General features: G+C 37.2%; 1 protein-coding gene across 1 annotated transcript in view; it reads right to left on the reverse strand.

Moving 5' to 3' along the window:
- IFT81 (intraflagellar transport 81) overlaps positions 1–15,986 on the reverse strand; it is a 43,829-nt gene that overhangs the window by 10,508 nt on the left and 17,335 nt on the right. The window contains exons 9-12 of the mRNA XM_009880281.1: positions 14,138–14,233; positions 12,005–12,151; positions 3,084–3,233; positions 989–1,117 (exon numbers count right to left, since the gene is read on the reverse strand). Of these exons, the coding sequence (XP_009878583.1) occupies positions 989–1,117; positions 3,084–3,233; positions 12,005–12,151; positions 14,138–14,233 (522 nt within the window). The remainder of the gene's footprint in view (positions 1–988; positions 1,118–3,083; positions 3,234–12,004; positions 12,152–14,137; positions 14,234–15,986) is intronic.

Here is a 15,986-nt window from a genome sequence, read left to right on the forward strand (position 1 = left end):
GGAAAGAGCCCAACTAGCAGTGGGGTCACTACCACAACTGAGACAAATTCTGCTCCTGTTTTTTCAAGTGAGAACTTCATAAAGAAGTCAGTCCAGAAGACAGCCTGTATGCCAGGCACATATAGAGCTTACGGAGTAGGGGAAAATGAAGGAGTTGCATAGAGGTGGACGGAGAGAAAGAAAGAAATCCTTAAGAAAACAAAAAACAAACAACAAACCTGCATAGGTTAAATGAAGTTTGAAAATGCTAAAACAGAGTCACTTTAAAATATTTATACTGAAAATTCAAATTCGATCCAGCTTTCTATTTGAGAGTCATTCTGTCTTAATTATATCACTTTCTTTTAAAAGTGCCCTAATGATTTCAAAAAAAGCTGTTTTGCTTTTTGCTCTTTTATAGTATTCTCAAATTAGAAATTCAAGTTCTGTCTTGCTTCTTTGGCTATGTGTAAAGTTAAATCAAAACACAAGAGATCTAAGGGCAATTGAAAATTAGGCTACAAAGAAAAAGACTCTGTCTTTAGGCATATTAAGTACTTTTTTTAACAAATGCTTAACTCCAGTAATTTACAAACATTTTAGAAAAGATTCTGTTAAAGATTCAAACCATTTGCCTCTTTCAAATAATGTGCAAGAACAAATATGAAACTGCTTCTGAAATGACAAAAAAGTAAAAACTTGATGATGACAAGACTTGATATCCCTGATGTTTCTGAAGGAGAGGAAAGTAGGACTTATTTGTAGGATTTTTTGTTTATAATTCTAAATTTCTTCTTCGTACATTAAAAGAAATGCACATTTTAGTAAACTTTTTCAAGATTACCTTTGCAGATATATACTGTTTGAAAATTTTTTAAAAAAATATATATATATAAAGATAGATTAAAAGAAAATTAAAAACCCAAACAAAATTATTAAACTTTGTTTTATAGGCTAAGGAACCAGATAGTCAAATTGAGGAAATACAATAGCTTAAGACAAAAATCACCATTTCAGACATGTTATCTAGTGTTCGGCCTTTCATTTCATCCATTTCACTCTTTACTGCAGATACTCTTTCCAGCTCCTCCTGGGTGTAACTGTATCCAGAAATACCTTTCTTGTCTTCAATAGCTTGCTGCAGATACAAAAAATAAACACCAAATATGAGTCCATTAATCAAGTAACAAAGCGAAGCCCTTCATTGAGCAAAAATATTGCAAGAAAGCAGAAAAGGTAAGTACTGTAATCAATTTACTTTAAAGGTGATTAATAATCTAGTTGCCAGAACAACGAGCTTTTTTATCTAGTGCCTGTACAGTAGGATAATAACAACTTTCTGTAAATACACTATTTGTTCATCTGCTGCCCAATAAAATCAACAGAAAGTTTCCACAAGTAAAGTGGGCTTTAGGTCAGGCTCTGAAGAAGCTCGATATGTAAAATCCAGGTGCTTAATCTGAAGATGTAGCTAGTAATTTTTTAAACAACTGTCAAGGAAAACTAAGTACGTATTGCATTCATTATAGTAATACTAATACCATCTTACCAAATTCTAACATTACCTTACATAAACTATACATTTAATTATATGTTGATGTCACGGTCTTTAGCAATGCTTGCTCATGAAGTATGTAAGGAGGGTAATTTCTGTAATCGGAAAGCTCAGAGTTGATTAAAGCATCCACAACTGGCTAAAAAGCAAAACATTCATTCTTAAAAGCGCCATATATGCATGAACTCCAAGTCCATTATCCTCAAAAACCTTTTACAACCATATATTTAAGAAAAGATTTGTCTCTGCTGACAGCAACTACTACCATGATGGGAGCATTCTGTAGACTTTAATAGCAGTGTGCAGTTTGACAGAGCGTTACGCCCAGGGCTAGAAAAAGTATATTCGATTCTGTGAGGGAAAAGTGCGCCCTAGTCATCTGGCGGTAAGAACTTGATGAAGTCAAAGCTCTGTAATTTTACTACAAGGTAGTTTAGAAAAGGTCAGACTTGAATGAGCATATACTGTTGACCACTTGTAGCCACTTCACAGAAAAACTTCTAGTGCTTTGTCTCGGCTGTTTTCCCATGAGATAAGTAGTGTCTGTCAGTTATCCTGCTGCGAGAAGACACATCCACACACCTTCCTTCCAGCTGAGCAGCAAACATGAGAAAAAGCTCTGATCCTACTGCTCAGGTGCTTATTTCTACCCAGGTAGCAGTTCTGGGTTTATTTTTTATTAAACAATGAACACCCTCTTGAAACAGCATGACATCATCCACTGCAGCTACATGAATCTCTTTCCAAAGTCTATCCCATGTATTTTCACACTTCCAGTTTTCTTTTAATAAGGCAAATACTTTCATGTTTAAAAATGCAAAATATGTGCACATAAAAAAACCCAGATATAAAGTAAATAAACCCAAAATATTTTGATAACAAGAATACTGGTATTGGAAGAAAATACAGCAGTATTTTTTTGTGAACTAAAAAGGGAATCTCTTTGCATTTGGGATGCGTGCATATTCCTTGAATGCTTAGTTATGCATAGCAGAAATCCTTCTCCTGCTGTTCTGGCTTAGAAAAAGCATTCATCCACTTTCAAATTTTTCACTTACTGTGAAACACATTTTCGTCTAAATATTCTGGGGTTAGAATGTTTCCTTCCTGCCTGCTCTTTTTTTAAATACTTTTCCTATACATTTTGCAGCAGTAACTTGAAGCCTACTTGCTGTTGATAATTCTCAAAGCCCTTACTATGTATGTGGATACCAGAACCTAATTTAAGAACCTCTCCTCGCTCTAACTGGAGTTAGTGAAGATTTACCATTGACATTAAAAAGCAGGGTCAAGCCCCTCAGCCTAAAAAGAAATTGCAGAACAGTCATGACTGCCTGTAAGAAACAGTTGCCGAACATAAAGTACAGCAGCTTAGCATAGTCACAGACAGAAATAAATTTTATACCCTAATGACTCTTTTACTAATAACAGCAGGAGAGCTGAGGATAACATACATTAGAATCTAACAAAACAACATCCATCTTCTTATATAGCTGTTATCAGGGAAGGAAGGGTGATGGACCGTGGGAGCAGTAAACGCTTGTATTACCAACTGCTGCTGAATAGCCTCGTGGCGCTGTTTTAGAAGTTCTTCTGTCCTCTGGAGGATACCATACTCAGCTGTAATTTCTGCTATTTCCAGTCGCTTCTTTTTATAAAATGTGTTCTTGCTCCGGAGCTTATTAACGTAGTGTTTAAACTGGAATGAGAGAGAACAGAAATATCATTTCACTTAAAGCAAAAAAGAGCCTTATCAGAAACTGTTGCTATATAAAATGTAATTATCCTGTTCGGACTGTGTATTGAAGATTAAGTGTTTCGAACAGAGGACTGGAATTCAGGATTCCCAGGGTCGATTTACTTTCAGCTCTGCATTTGTTCACTGGGCGAGATCAAGAAAACCAGCTCTATTGCTTTCTGTCCCAGCTCACTCATTTGTGATGTGTGAGATCATTTGGTTCTGCTCACCACCATTTGACAGTTGGAAAAGTAATTACTCTGTGCAAAATGTTGCGAGAATCATGGATAATAAAAAAGTTAACGTAATAGTAGTTTGCCCTTGTAACAGGGCACCAGATCAGCAGTGTGTAGCCCCAAAGAGCTCTGCAGACACAGAAATATGCTAAGAAAGTGTAGAAAAATTGGAAGAGGGCATGGGAAGACTATCGTTTTTTAAAATGCTTCTTCTCAATAGTTAAAATTTGTTGTTCTCTTCCCTTGACTCTTACAGACCTAAATGACATCATTGGCTAAGTTTTTAAAAACAGGAAAATAAAAGCTGAGTCCTTGCACAGAAGGAGAGAAATGCAATAGATATTTCACTCAAAATCTAAAGTAATGGAGAATTTATATTTTTATTAAAGACAAAGCAAAATAATACATATCCTTACAGATCTCTAATTTACATCTGAATCTGTGTGTGCTCAATTTGTAACATATGAAATATCAGGTGTTGAAACAAACATGTAATGTTTTTCTTTGCCTTAATGTTTTCCATCTGTCAAACAGGCTCAGCTCTTATCCTTGTATTTTATGTGAGAGCGGCGAGGTGAACACCAGTCACAGCTCAAAAATACATTCAGATCCAGAGATGGAAAGCAAATAAAATTTATTAAAGTAAATGATGTAAAAACAGGCTTCAGAATGTTACTTGATGAGGAGGGGTTCAGCGTGTGCAGAGCGAGCATAAAACAGGCAGCCCCAAGGAGAAAACAGGAGTCCCGCTACCTCTGACACAAACTTCAAACTCAAACACAGAAGAACTTAAGACTTTGAAATTTACATTAATTTTTCTTTTTGCAAAATTATGCCTCTCCTTCTAAAGAATAAATCCAAAAAAACAATGTGACCACAGCCTAAGAACCCCCAGAGTAACTGTATGTTCTATAAAAAGTGTCCTGGGCAAAATGCCCAAAATGAAATCAACCCTGTTCATCTGCCATCCTGTGCAATATCTAGGCCAAAGCTGCTTCTCTCTTGCTATGCTCCAGAACTATTTTTAAAGCCAAAAGCTATAAACGTTTTTGGTGAAAGAACAAACCCACAAATTACTCAATGTGCTCTATGCAGATTGGGCTATGTGTGGCTTTGGAATACCATTTTACATTGTGCATGCTACCTAGGACAAGGAGAGACAAGGTCACCTAAGCTGCCGCGCTGCACGGCGGAGGCAGTTCTGGTACTGTCATACTGTCTTTGTTGCATTATTGGCAGACTTAATATAGCATTACCAGAATTCATTCTTTTTCATAGCAAATTCAAGTTATCCTCTTAGTTAATACAATAGACTTTTTTTTTTTAATTCCTTAGACAATACCAGGTTTTCTGTGATTTTCAAGAGATTATAAAAGCAAAGATGCAATCTCTCCAACTAACTGAGGAAAATTTAAGGGAAGCACAGTCGTCTGTCTTGATCGAGTAGCTCCTGAGATATTTCATTTGTCCAGTGGAATATAGTAAAGAATGATGTAAAGGATTAAATTTACTTAATATGTGACCACATACAGCTATCAAATCTGAACGATTTTCTGTCAGTTTATCCCAGAATGAAAAGCAAACTATTATTCTCTTCCCTTCTATAGCTACTTTTAAGGTCTTGAAAATAGCTCAAGTGGGAGGTAGAGTATTTGCATATTCAATATTCATAGCATAATGTATTTTACAATGGAAGTCAAAGAATCTTGTTGATTAAAGAACCGATTCCACCAATGTTCTATTATTAGTTGATTAAGTTAGAACTTAATAATAAAAATTTAATCCAAACGAACTACAAGTTGCTCACATTGACAAGCAAAACCTATTCATTTTAGGAGACGGATGTCTATCTTTGCAACCTCTGGCTTTTTAAAAGCAAACTTAACCTTTCACATAGCTTTCATTGCAGCAACCGAGGTAAAACAAGATATAAACAACGCTCGCAAAATTATAATATCTGTAGAAAATCAACCAATATTTGGCAGAATTTTCAAAAGACTTCGTCTACTCCAAACGCAGCAGAGATCAGCTCCCCAAAATCTCACTAATTTCTTTAGATCCGGGGCCAAATTCAAGGCTGTAGTTACTAGACTTGACTCCACTAAAACCAGCAGTTTGTAGGGGTCTTATGGCAAAATTAGGTTTCTTCAGCCTAAAAGCTGAGAATCATTCCATAGGTTTCCAAAAATTCTAAACAAGCTTCTTGTAAAATACCGGTGCTTTCATTTGTGTAAGCATTACTCCTGAAGCTTTATACATCTCGTGCTCCCATCTATATGGAGATGAAAAATCAAGCCCTGTCTTTTACTGCTGTAAAAGGTCTTTTAAATAATTTAAATAGTTCACAAAAGAGTAACGCTGTCTAGCCATATCACTTTAAAGTTAGCCAACCAAAAGGAATCCAGTTCTGAGCAGCAGCATTTTCCCATAGACAGGTCAACTGCTCCCTGCGTAGAAACTCAGCAGGCTCAACCTACAGAATTCCCATGGAGCTGTCGGTGCCCACAGTGATGTACCGTTCAAGGCTACATCCACTAGTAAGCTTTTCTTTCTCAAGCAACTTAACACAAATAGTTATTTAAGCTTCAAAGATTAAATGACTGGACAAGAACCAAATGCTGGCACTGAGTTCGCAGTTAAAGTAAACAAGCCCAGAGACCCGTGCTCGCTAGCTGAGCCAGAGCCCCCTGAGATAGAAAAACTATCCAAATGAAAGCAAAGGAAGATTATTTTTTTTCACTTGGCTATTTTTACGGGCAACTGTAATATAACAAGCGTGGAATCTAGATTACGAAATAGAGTGAATGAAAACAGGACTTTGATCTGTCATATAACGTCCTGCAGCACGCAGGTATCTCGCATCCCTGGGCAGATTCCCTGTATTATGTTCCGGTTTTATTGAAAGAATCCAGCAATGCCAGTCCTTTACAGTCTGAAAGAGATTGCTGTCACCAGATTAAGTTTTACCACACTTTTGTGAAGTAATTAAGTATCACGACAATTATAATACGACAAAATCGAATCACGGCTATTAAAATGGCTTCTCCAGGACCATACGGAGTCTTGCAGGTTACCCCCCTCCAGGAAAGAACATAAGCCCGTTGACCACATGCTTCAGTGCATTGCTGAATTGGGATCAAAGCCCAGCTCCTCTAATGCTTCATTTTATGCTTTCCCTATAAGCCCATCATTTCGTCTCCTTAAAACTAACATTTGCCCCATGCGAAATTTTCACAAGGTTCTTATTCCGAGATTATCACTAAAGGAGAAAATGGATAAGCTTGTTTTCAGAAAAGAACAAATCCCAGATTAATCCCTCACTTTCGAGTCAAATCTTTAAAAACAGTATTTTCTGGATTACTGTATCAATTCGATTGTGTCATAGTAATCAAAATATTCTTCATATGGAAGTACTACAGAAAATAAGGTATTAATTATTTAAAAAGATTTCTTTCTGAAATGCATAGAATAAAGTTTTGTTAATAAAATTATTTGCATAAGCACAATAATTACAGAAAATCTTAGCTGACTATCTCTATTTTTATTAAGAATCGAGGAACAGATGTTTCAATTTTCTAACTAGACCAATTAACAGGATACAGACTGTCCAAAGTATTAAAATTCAGTTAGGAAAAGTTCCTGATCATGACAGATTTTCAGTACTTTTTCCTAAGAGGCTCTAAATTTAAGCTAGTACAGCCCCTGTTGGATATAGTTAATAACTCATACATAGGACAAACTTCTAAAAGATACGAGCGGTAGTACTTCAGTCTATTAAAATGAACATGTCCTACAGCCTGCTCGTTGGACAGATCAATCAGGAAAATTCTTCATTAGCATTAAGTAGGATATCTCTTCTAGGAGTGCTTGCTGCTGGTCAGGAAAGAAGGATTAAAGTAGCCATTACCAATAATTTGGATCAATCAGAATATTTATAATGAAAAACCATTTTCAGTTAGCACTGAAAATGCACAGATCAATAAAACTGATGATTTATTCATGCCAGTGGGTGCTGAAAGAGCATTCAGTTCAGCTCAGATTTGTCTGAATCACTGCATACATTTGGCTTTGACGATGGTTAACTTCTTACAGCAAAAAGCTTCTGGTTTCTGTAAGAATCCTACAGATTTGCCACTTCTGTTCTCACAACTTGACTACCAGCTACTCTCTGATTTTCACGTGTAAGGAGCCTTTGACAGACAGGAATATAACTGTACCTAGAACCTTAGCAAAAAGTTAAGAGAAAGATAACAAACAGATAGGATAATACATCCTGGGTCCTGGCTTAACCCATTTAATGTTCAAGTTGTGAGCTCCTTTATAGCTACTCTCTTAAAAATCCATCCACCTAGTTTGGAGCTACATAACTGTTTCTGGTAGATTCAGATGGACCCAACAGTTTTAGAGGAAAAGTGACAAGATCTATGGTCCAAGACCGACTGTTTTCTTCGTTTGTAAATTGAAACATTTTTTATATTGTTCTACAAGGGGGCAGGAAGGCATGGATGAGCATTTGTACAAAAAAAATTAAACTCCTTATGTAAATTAATATGCAAACCTCACATAGCTGTTAACAAACTGATAGCACTTTCTACTCCATGTTCTCAAAAACATATTCATTTCAAGTACTGTAGCTAAGCCCAGCTATGATACCATTCTATTCTGATACCTTGGGAAAGTCGAGGTTCTTGGGGCCCTATGCTGAACTCTGGAAAGTACAATGTGTTGTGTAAAGAGCTAAAAATATCACGGCTTTACCTAGGATCACTTGTAATTGAACCATCTAGCCTTCTAAGTGTCAACATTTGATTCCCTAATTTTCAGGATCTGACAGCTGCAGCTAGGAGCCTGCCAACTTTGCCCCATGCTCATTGTACTTTGTTTGAAGTACTTAAAAAGATTTCATAATCTGTGGAGCAGACGATTTATTCCTACCTTTTTGTGCTTGATGTAAGTGAATTGATTATTCCTTGCTGTTTCTTTTAAGCCGTATCTAGCTGTACAACCTCTCCAACCAACTGGAATGCTGTAACATTCCTTTTTATGATTAGAGAAGAAAGCAAAACACCAGCACCTAAAAACATAAGCCAGGATTGACCTTTTGGTGAATGAAGTGCTAAGAAGACCTTAACTGGAGATCCAAATAGTGGTAGGGGAGCACAAGCTAGAAAGGCACCGATTCTTCGATTGCCAAGTCTTGTGAGTGCCATGACACAAGAGGATACAGCAAAGCGAGACAGAGAAGATGAGAACTACTGGGTATAGGAGAAAAAGAATTCTTTGATTTAACTAGCATTTACATAGGTTAAATGTGACAGTATTAAAAGCCCGTTTTAAACTTAAGACAGCAAAACTATTTGTTAAAATCCCCTCTTTCTTCAGTTTTTGAAAATGGAGGAACTAAATGTAAAACATGTGTGACTGCAACAAGAAAGCACAAGGAAGCTCTTGGTTGTCAGAGAGCGCACAGCGAAGGTTGAATGTACAACCTCTTTCTGTCCCCACTTAAGATACGTATTGCAACAGTGAGTCACCACTACATTAATCAAGATTTCCTTTGGTATTGGCTCAAAGCTGGAGTAACGGAGCACTGAACCAGAAAATACAAATTTAAAAGCATAACATATCAGAAACAAATATAGAGCAAAAGGTTGTCTGGTGAGTGATGAACCGAGACTGTTACTGATGAAAGATAACCTGTTCACTTCACTTTTGTTTCATCACCTCTTCGCTGCCAGCTTACATGTCTCATCTCCCAGTCCTGTTTTTTCACAACCTAGACTCTGAGGCAGGACTGTTTCTGTAATATGCTTTTGCAATGTACTCTAAGGAGATATGAAGACTATAACACCAATGTCCTGTGCAGCATTTCTGGCAGCAGACATTTACAAAAGAATTAAATATCACTATCTCCACTTTCCAGATGAGGAATCTGTGACCTTTGAAAAAGCGGAGATCAAAATCATCAGGAATTCAAATCCCTTCCTATTTTTTAGCCACAGGAAACACTTTTTACGGCTTTACACTGGTGCCCGTGAGTACCACTGCAGTATATCTCATGAAGTAGTAAACAAGAACAGGACACAGACTGTATAATACCGGCTTCCCTGGGCCAACATGCAGAAAGTATTTTACAAAACACGAAATGCTTCTTATGAAAAGACAAACACTTCTTATTTTAAGCTGATGGTTTTGTCGAAAGTGCTCAGTGATTTATTCTTCACTCCTCAAAATGAAGACTTGAAAAGATTTAAAAAGTCAAAACCAGAACATGTTTGAACAAAAGGAATGCAGGTTATGATCAAAACAGGTCTTATCTTTTTTCTGTCTTGAGCCTCTTCCTTTTGTCAGACAATTAACTTGACTTTTTCATTATTAAGCCTCTTATGAGGTTCCTCCTTACAAGGTTGCCCTCCTACCCTGTTCTCCTTGAATTTCTATGGATGTGAGTACGTTGTCCTCCTCAAGAACAGGCACAACATGAATTATTTCTTACCTTACAGTGCATTTGCAGATAATGTAAAACATATGTTGCTGTCTTGGTAATGCATTCTTGTTGATTAATTAAACATTTCTTTCCCATCACATGTCATGAAACACAGATTGTCTGCTTTCTGTTTTTATTTTTACTGTAAAAATTGTCAAGGACTGTAGCAACATGCCCACTGGGGTTGAAACCCTTGTAGTGGAGAGACATCTAATGCAGTAGTCTTCTTATTGTTGCTACCTGTGGAACACCTATAGAATGTGTATAGTATGTCATGGTAAGAGAAATCAACATTTTAATTTTTCAAAGTCTCTGTGCCACTGCTTCCACCTGTAGTTTTCATCTTGATTTACAGAAGAGGAGAAAGGCAAGAAGGCACAAGGGAAATATGCATGGATTCCATATTACACAGGAAGCCTTTATGCATGAATGTACACATCCACGTTTCCATACTTGCTTTACTCTTAAGACTCTTTTAAAAGAAAAATGGTTTTTGTGGAGCAGGCACGTCCTATGGGATCAGGAAGGGAGTTCCTTCTACAAAGGGCGTTCCCTGTATTGAGCAGTATGTAAAAAAAGCACAGAAACAGACAAAGAAAAAGAAAGCAGAGACCGTTACTGTTGATAAATGATGGCAGTGCAAATGAAGACAATACATGAGGGAATGAAAAGATATATTAAGTTAGAGAATGATGTAGCTAAAATACTCTTTGCTTTAGTGATTCTGCCTGTAAGTACACTTAGCAGGCTTCTTCCAAACTGAGAAAAATTACTGTGTTAAGAAAAGTCAATTCATTTTTCTAACAAAACACTACCCAGCTGCAGCAGCCTTATTCTTTGCAAACTTTCAAAGAAGAAAATGCTTTGATAGCTACAGCTTCGAATATAACTTTGCCTGAGCTACGGTGATTGTGCTAGTCAAAGCTTGTATTGCAGGTAAACTTCAGGAGGGTCCGGGACAATTCTTTTCAAGTAAAAACCCTTGTGGGTAATAAATACAACAGGACTAACTGCATTTCTGATAATTGCTGGTATTATGTTTTATGATCATCTATCATATACAGAACAGATAGTAACGCAGGTTTTTATTATACATCAACTAACAAAATTAATCTGCTTGACTTATCACTTGAACACTGAATCCTTTCATTAGTCTTGTTGACTTTTATAGTTATTTACCATCATACCACTGTGACGATATTGACATTCTTTTGACTCAGAGTCTGGAATGTTAAGACAGCCCAACATTAAGTCCTAATATACCTTGCAATCTATTAGGTACAATGTGAAAAACTGAAATTTATAATTTGAAAATAGCTACAAATAGCCTGGAGAAGAGAAGGCTCCGGGGAGACCTTAGAGCAGCCTTCCAGTACTGGTACGGGGGCTACAGGAAAGATGGGGAGGTTTATCAGGGAGTGTACTGATAGGATGAGGGGGAACGGTTTTAAACTGAGATTAGATTTAGATTTCAGGAAGAAATTCTTTCCTGTGAGGGTGGTGAGCCCCTGGCTCAGGTTGCCCAGAGAAGCTGTGGCTGCCCCATCCCTGGAGGTGTTCAAGGCCAGGTTGGACGGGGCTTGGAGCAACCTGGGCTGGTGGGAGGTGTCCCTGCCCAGGGCAGGGGGGTGGGACTGGATGACCTTTAAGGTTCCTTCCAACCCAACCCATTCTATGATTCTATGATACAAATCAAGCACTGGTACAGTATCAATATTGGAAAGCACTTGAAAGCACTGGACAGCTTTGTACTATCTGCAAATTAAACAAAATAAAGTCTTCAAATATGTTAATTTTGGAATTTGATGACAAAAAACGTGCATTAAAAAACAGAGGCCAATCTGTTGCAATGCTGAGGCCGTGTAGTTTGACGACATACTATAAAAATGGATAAGATACTGTAGAAGCGTTTATTGCAATGTAAAGTTAAAAGGAAATTGCAAGTTAACAAAAATTGATGCACCTCTTACAAATTTCCTCTTCCTTATATCCACTGTTATATTGCATACCTCATCCCCTTTCAGAACTTCAGAGCCTTCTAACTCATGGGCCTGACTGGTCTTCTGTAGCATCTGCCTTTCAGTGCTGGACATCTCTTCCTTAGCAGCCTGAAGTTCTTCGGCCTTGGCTTCCTTTTTCCGGGAAATTATAGATGCCTGCATGATCATTAAAAACACATATGGACAGGAAAAGTAAAAATTGCCTTGTTTAATCATTAGTAAAATGCAATCCATTAAATTTCGGGCATTGCACCACCGAAACCACATTGTAACTGTCAGAAACTGATTTTCATTAAGAAATGTGAGCATGTCTCACTGCAAAGAAAAAAGCATCAATTACACATTATATACAGTGGGTTAAACCCCAACTTCACTGAAGTTGATTGCAGACTCCCAAATTCCTTCAGTACAGCTGAGATTTCAAACATACCCCTTTTTCCCAGATTCATGTTGATGGATTTTACATTGTAGATTCACATTTCTTCACCTCATTTTTTCATTTTCATTGAAGAAAAAGGTAGGCATTTTAGCTGCTCCATTTCTTCCACTTAGTCCCTTTTTGTGCATATGTAAGATACACCAACATGGCTTAACTGGAAAGTTATCCAAGATTTCACAAATGTCATAATACAGATTTTTATAACTGCAACCTACTCCAACCTACAGAAATATGTTATACTAACAGCAGAACCAAGCCACTAAATCTTGGCAAATAGCTAAGGATGACGAATAAAGCAATACAGTACAGAAATAGTGTAGATTACAGATTATTCTTTTTTTTTTTTTTGAGTCTAGAAGATAAAGCATTTAATAAAAAATAATTTATACAAGGCAGAATATTTAAGAGTACCTAACATTTGACCAGAAGCTAACAGGTTTGGGAACATAAGTATACATTAGTTCAGGTGGGGAAAAAAAAAAAAAAAGGCATTTTTATCTTGCCAAAGTATACTATTTAAAAATATTTTAAAATACCACATTAATTTAGATGCATGCGCATGAATTTGGAGGCATGGTTGGTTTCTTCATATGAAAGGGAAAACTTAAGAAAAAATGAAGCGCTGACTAGGTTAAACGGACTAGCTTTATTTCTAAAAACATATCTAACCGAATGCTGCTGGGGTAGTATCTGAGCTCTTTGCTTCATGAGATATCTGCAGTGACAAATTGTGGTACAATATAGATGACTATTTTGTGAAACAGAAGCCAGTCCCCAGCAGAACAAAGCAAAGACCACCACATGCTTTCAGCTCGCAGCAGCAACCTAAACTCCTGGAGGGGTTCCTCCATTGAACATAATCATATCACAAGGCAGTTGGTCTTTGGTACCAGCACATTATGTAGCAAGCTTTTCTTTCGGGAAGAGCATCTCTTACAAAACAAAATGGTGCGTTTCATATCGCATATGTGATTGAACTGCGGTATACATTTTATCACAATTTCTTTCCTCCCATTGATATATTTTACTTAAACCATTTATTTCTTTAAACTGTCACCATAAGCATCATCATGAAAATCTGTAATAAAATTAGCAGCGGTACAGGTTGCCTGGAAAAGAAATCACTCATATTTCTGCGTAAGCTCTGAAAATCTCAGGGTTCATAAATCCTTTTTATAACTTGTGAATTTACTAAGACTAGACCAGACAGCCTATTTTCTAGAAAGACTATTTTATAGCCTCAGGATGAAAAATCAAAGAATACCTGCTTAATAGACCCAACAGGAAAAAATAGCACATGGTCAAACACAAGCAATGGATATAACTGAAAGCAAGCTTTGCATCCAGGTCGGACTGCAGCAGGCAGCCCACATGCTGCCTTTTAAGAATCTGTCCACAGCTGGAGCTTTACCAAAATAGCTCCTCCAAAATGATCCTTCCAGAATTACTGTGATACAGCTGAAGGGCAACACCTACCTGTTTAAGGACAGCAGTCAATATCAACTCATTAACATGACTGAAAGCAATTGTTTCACTCAGCCCTAAACATACATATGTTCAACAGCTATTTATTTTCTTTTTGTCCTCCATTATTATGTATTTCTACTGATTTATGCTAAATAAATTAAAGAAAAAAATCAGTATGTACAACAATCAGTGACTGAAATTGCTCTACTACTGCTTAAAATATGTTTTGTCCTTACCTGTTGGCGATACATGGAAAATTTACTATCAATTGGCTCATACTTCATCATTCTTTTCTCAATAAGCTGATTTATTTGTGCATTTATTTCATTTATCTGCAAGACAGAGTAGAAAACTAAGGAAATGGAGCTTTATTTCTTTGTCTTCTCCAAGAATTAAATGCTTTGCAAACCAGATTTACAATCCAGCTAGTTCCATTTTTAAAGCAGAGAAACAAGCCCAAAAAACTCAATGAGTCATTAAGTATTGGCCAGGAAGAGGCTATGTTTTTGGATTTCCAGTTCTGTGCCTTTATGATAAGGCAGAAGCATGACGTTGGCCCTGAAAATGAAGTAAACTCGTGTATGTGGAGAGAAAACGCATGTGAATTGTTACGGACAGAAAAAGGGTGATGTTTACACATACTATGTGAAAAATCCGATCAATATTAACTAAAATTCCTTTTCACTCAACCATTTATCTGCAGTTTACAGGGAAGCAAATAAAGTCTAAGTGATAGCAAATTTCATCAATACTTTGAAGAGCCACAGACCATCATACTCCAGCTCTATGGTACCTTCTTTCTATTGCCACAAAATTCACCTGTTTGTCCATAGTCTCAAATTGTCGATCCTCATTCCAGCTGAAGCTTTAGAGCCTACTGCATCTGGAAACTCATAAACAGCTACACCAGTGTACTGACTGCAGCTTTTCCAGTCCTGACTTAATGCTACACTGGGACTCTCATCAGCCATCGAAACCACAGCCCGAGCAACCTTCCTTTAATTCTCTGCTAACTAGATGAGTGCTGATGAGCAAGCAGTGTAAATATGTGCTGAAATCCAATGAAGTAAAAATGTAACGCAGGTACAGTGCTGGGCATTAGTCTAAAATTTCTATGAGCAATATTTGTGTACTTGAAAGCTAAGTATTTCAAGCAAAGCACTCAACAGGACTAAAAATACTCCAACACCTGAAAAAAAATAATCACAGAATCACAGAATTTTCAGAGTTGGAAGGGACCTCTAGAGATCATCTAGCCCAACTCCCCTGCCAAAGCAGGACTGCCCGGAGCACATCACTCAGGACTGCATCCAGGCGGGTCTTGAAAATCTCCAGAGGAGGGGACTCCACACCCTCCCTGGGCAGCCTGTGCCACCGCTCCGGCACCCCAACCGTAAAGAAGCTTTTCCGTGTGTGGGAACGGAACTTCCTGTGTTCCAACTTGTGCCCGTTGTCCCTCATCCTGTCACTGGGAACCACTGAAAAGAGTCTGGCTCCATCCTCCTTCAACCCACCCTTTAGATACTTGTAAGCAAAATCTCCTGTAAATTCTATTCCTTTACAAAAGCTAGAACAGGCCTGAATTTGAAGACAGCGTTTATTCACCTCTGTGAATAAATTCCTGGTTTGTATCTAATAAAATGCATGATAGTAGCATGCTTGGTGCAATTCAGCTCCTTTTTAAGACATTGAGATAATAGAAGGCTGACTTTAAAAAAAAAAAATGGTGTCTAAGGCTGTGCTGTGGTAACAGCCAAGTATATGACATATATTTATTATCTATTAAGAAGAACATACTTCCAAAATATAACAAATGAAAATGTTACCTCATGGGGAAAAAAAAACAACCTGAAGCTTTTTAAAATATTGCTAAAAACCCAACAATACTCTTGGAGAAGAAAGGTGCAAAACAGGGCTTCAACTATGCCTAAAGGAAATACCTGCAACCACAAATATTGCTTTGATTGGAAGAAATAAACTAGGAAAGCAGAGGCTGAATGACAGAGCTAGTTTAATATTTCAGACCTACCTAATCTACCATTTAATAATGCTGTCATCCTTAAAAGTACAACAATCAGGATCCAA

Source organism: Charadrius vociferus, unplaced genomic scaffold (assembly GCF_000708025.1).
Source record: "Charadrius vociferus isolate BGI_N301 unplaced genomic scaffold, ASM70802v2 scaffold332, whole genome shotgun sequence".
Lineage (NCBI taxonomy): Eukaryota > Metazoa > Chordata > Aves > Charadriiformes > Charadriidae > Charadrius > Charadrius vociferus.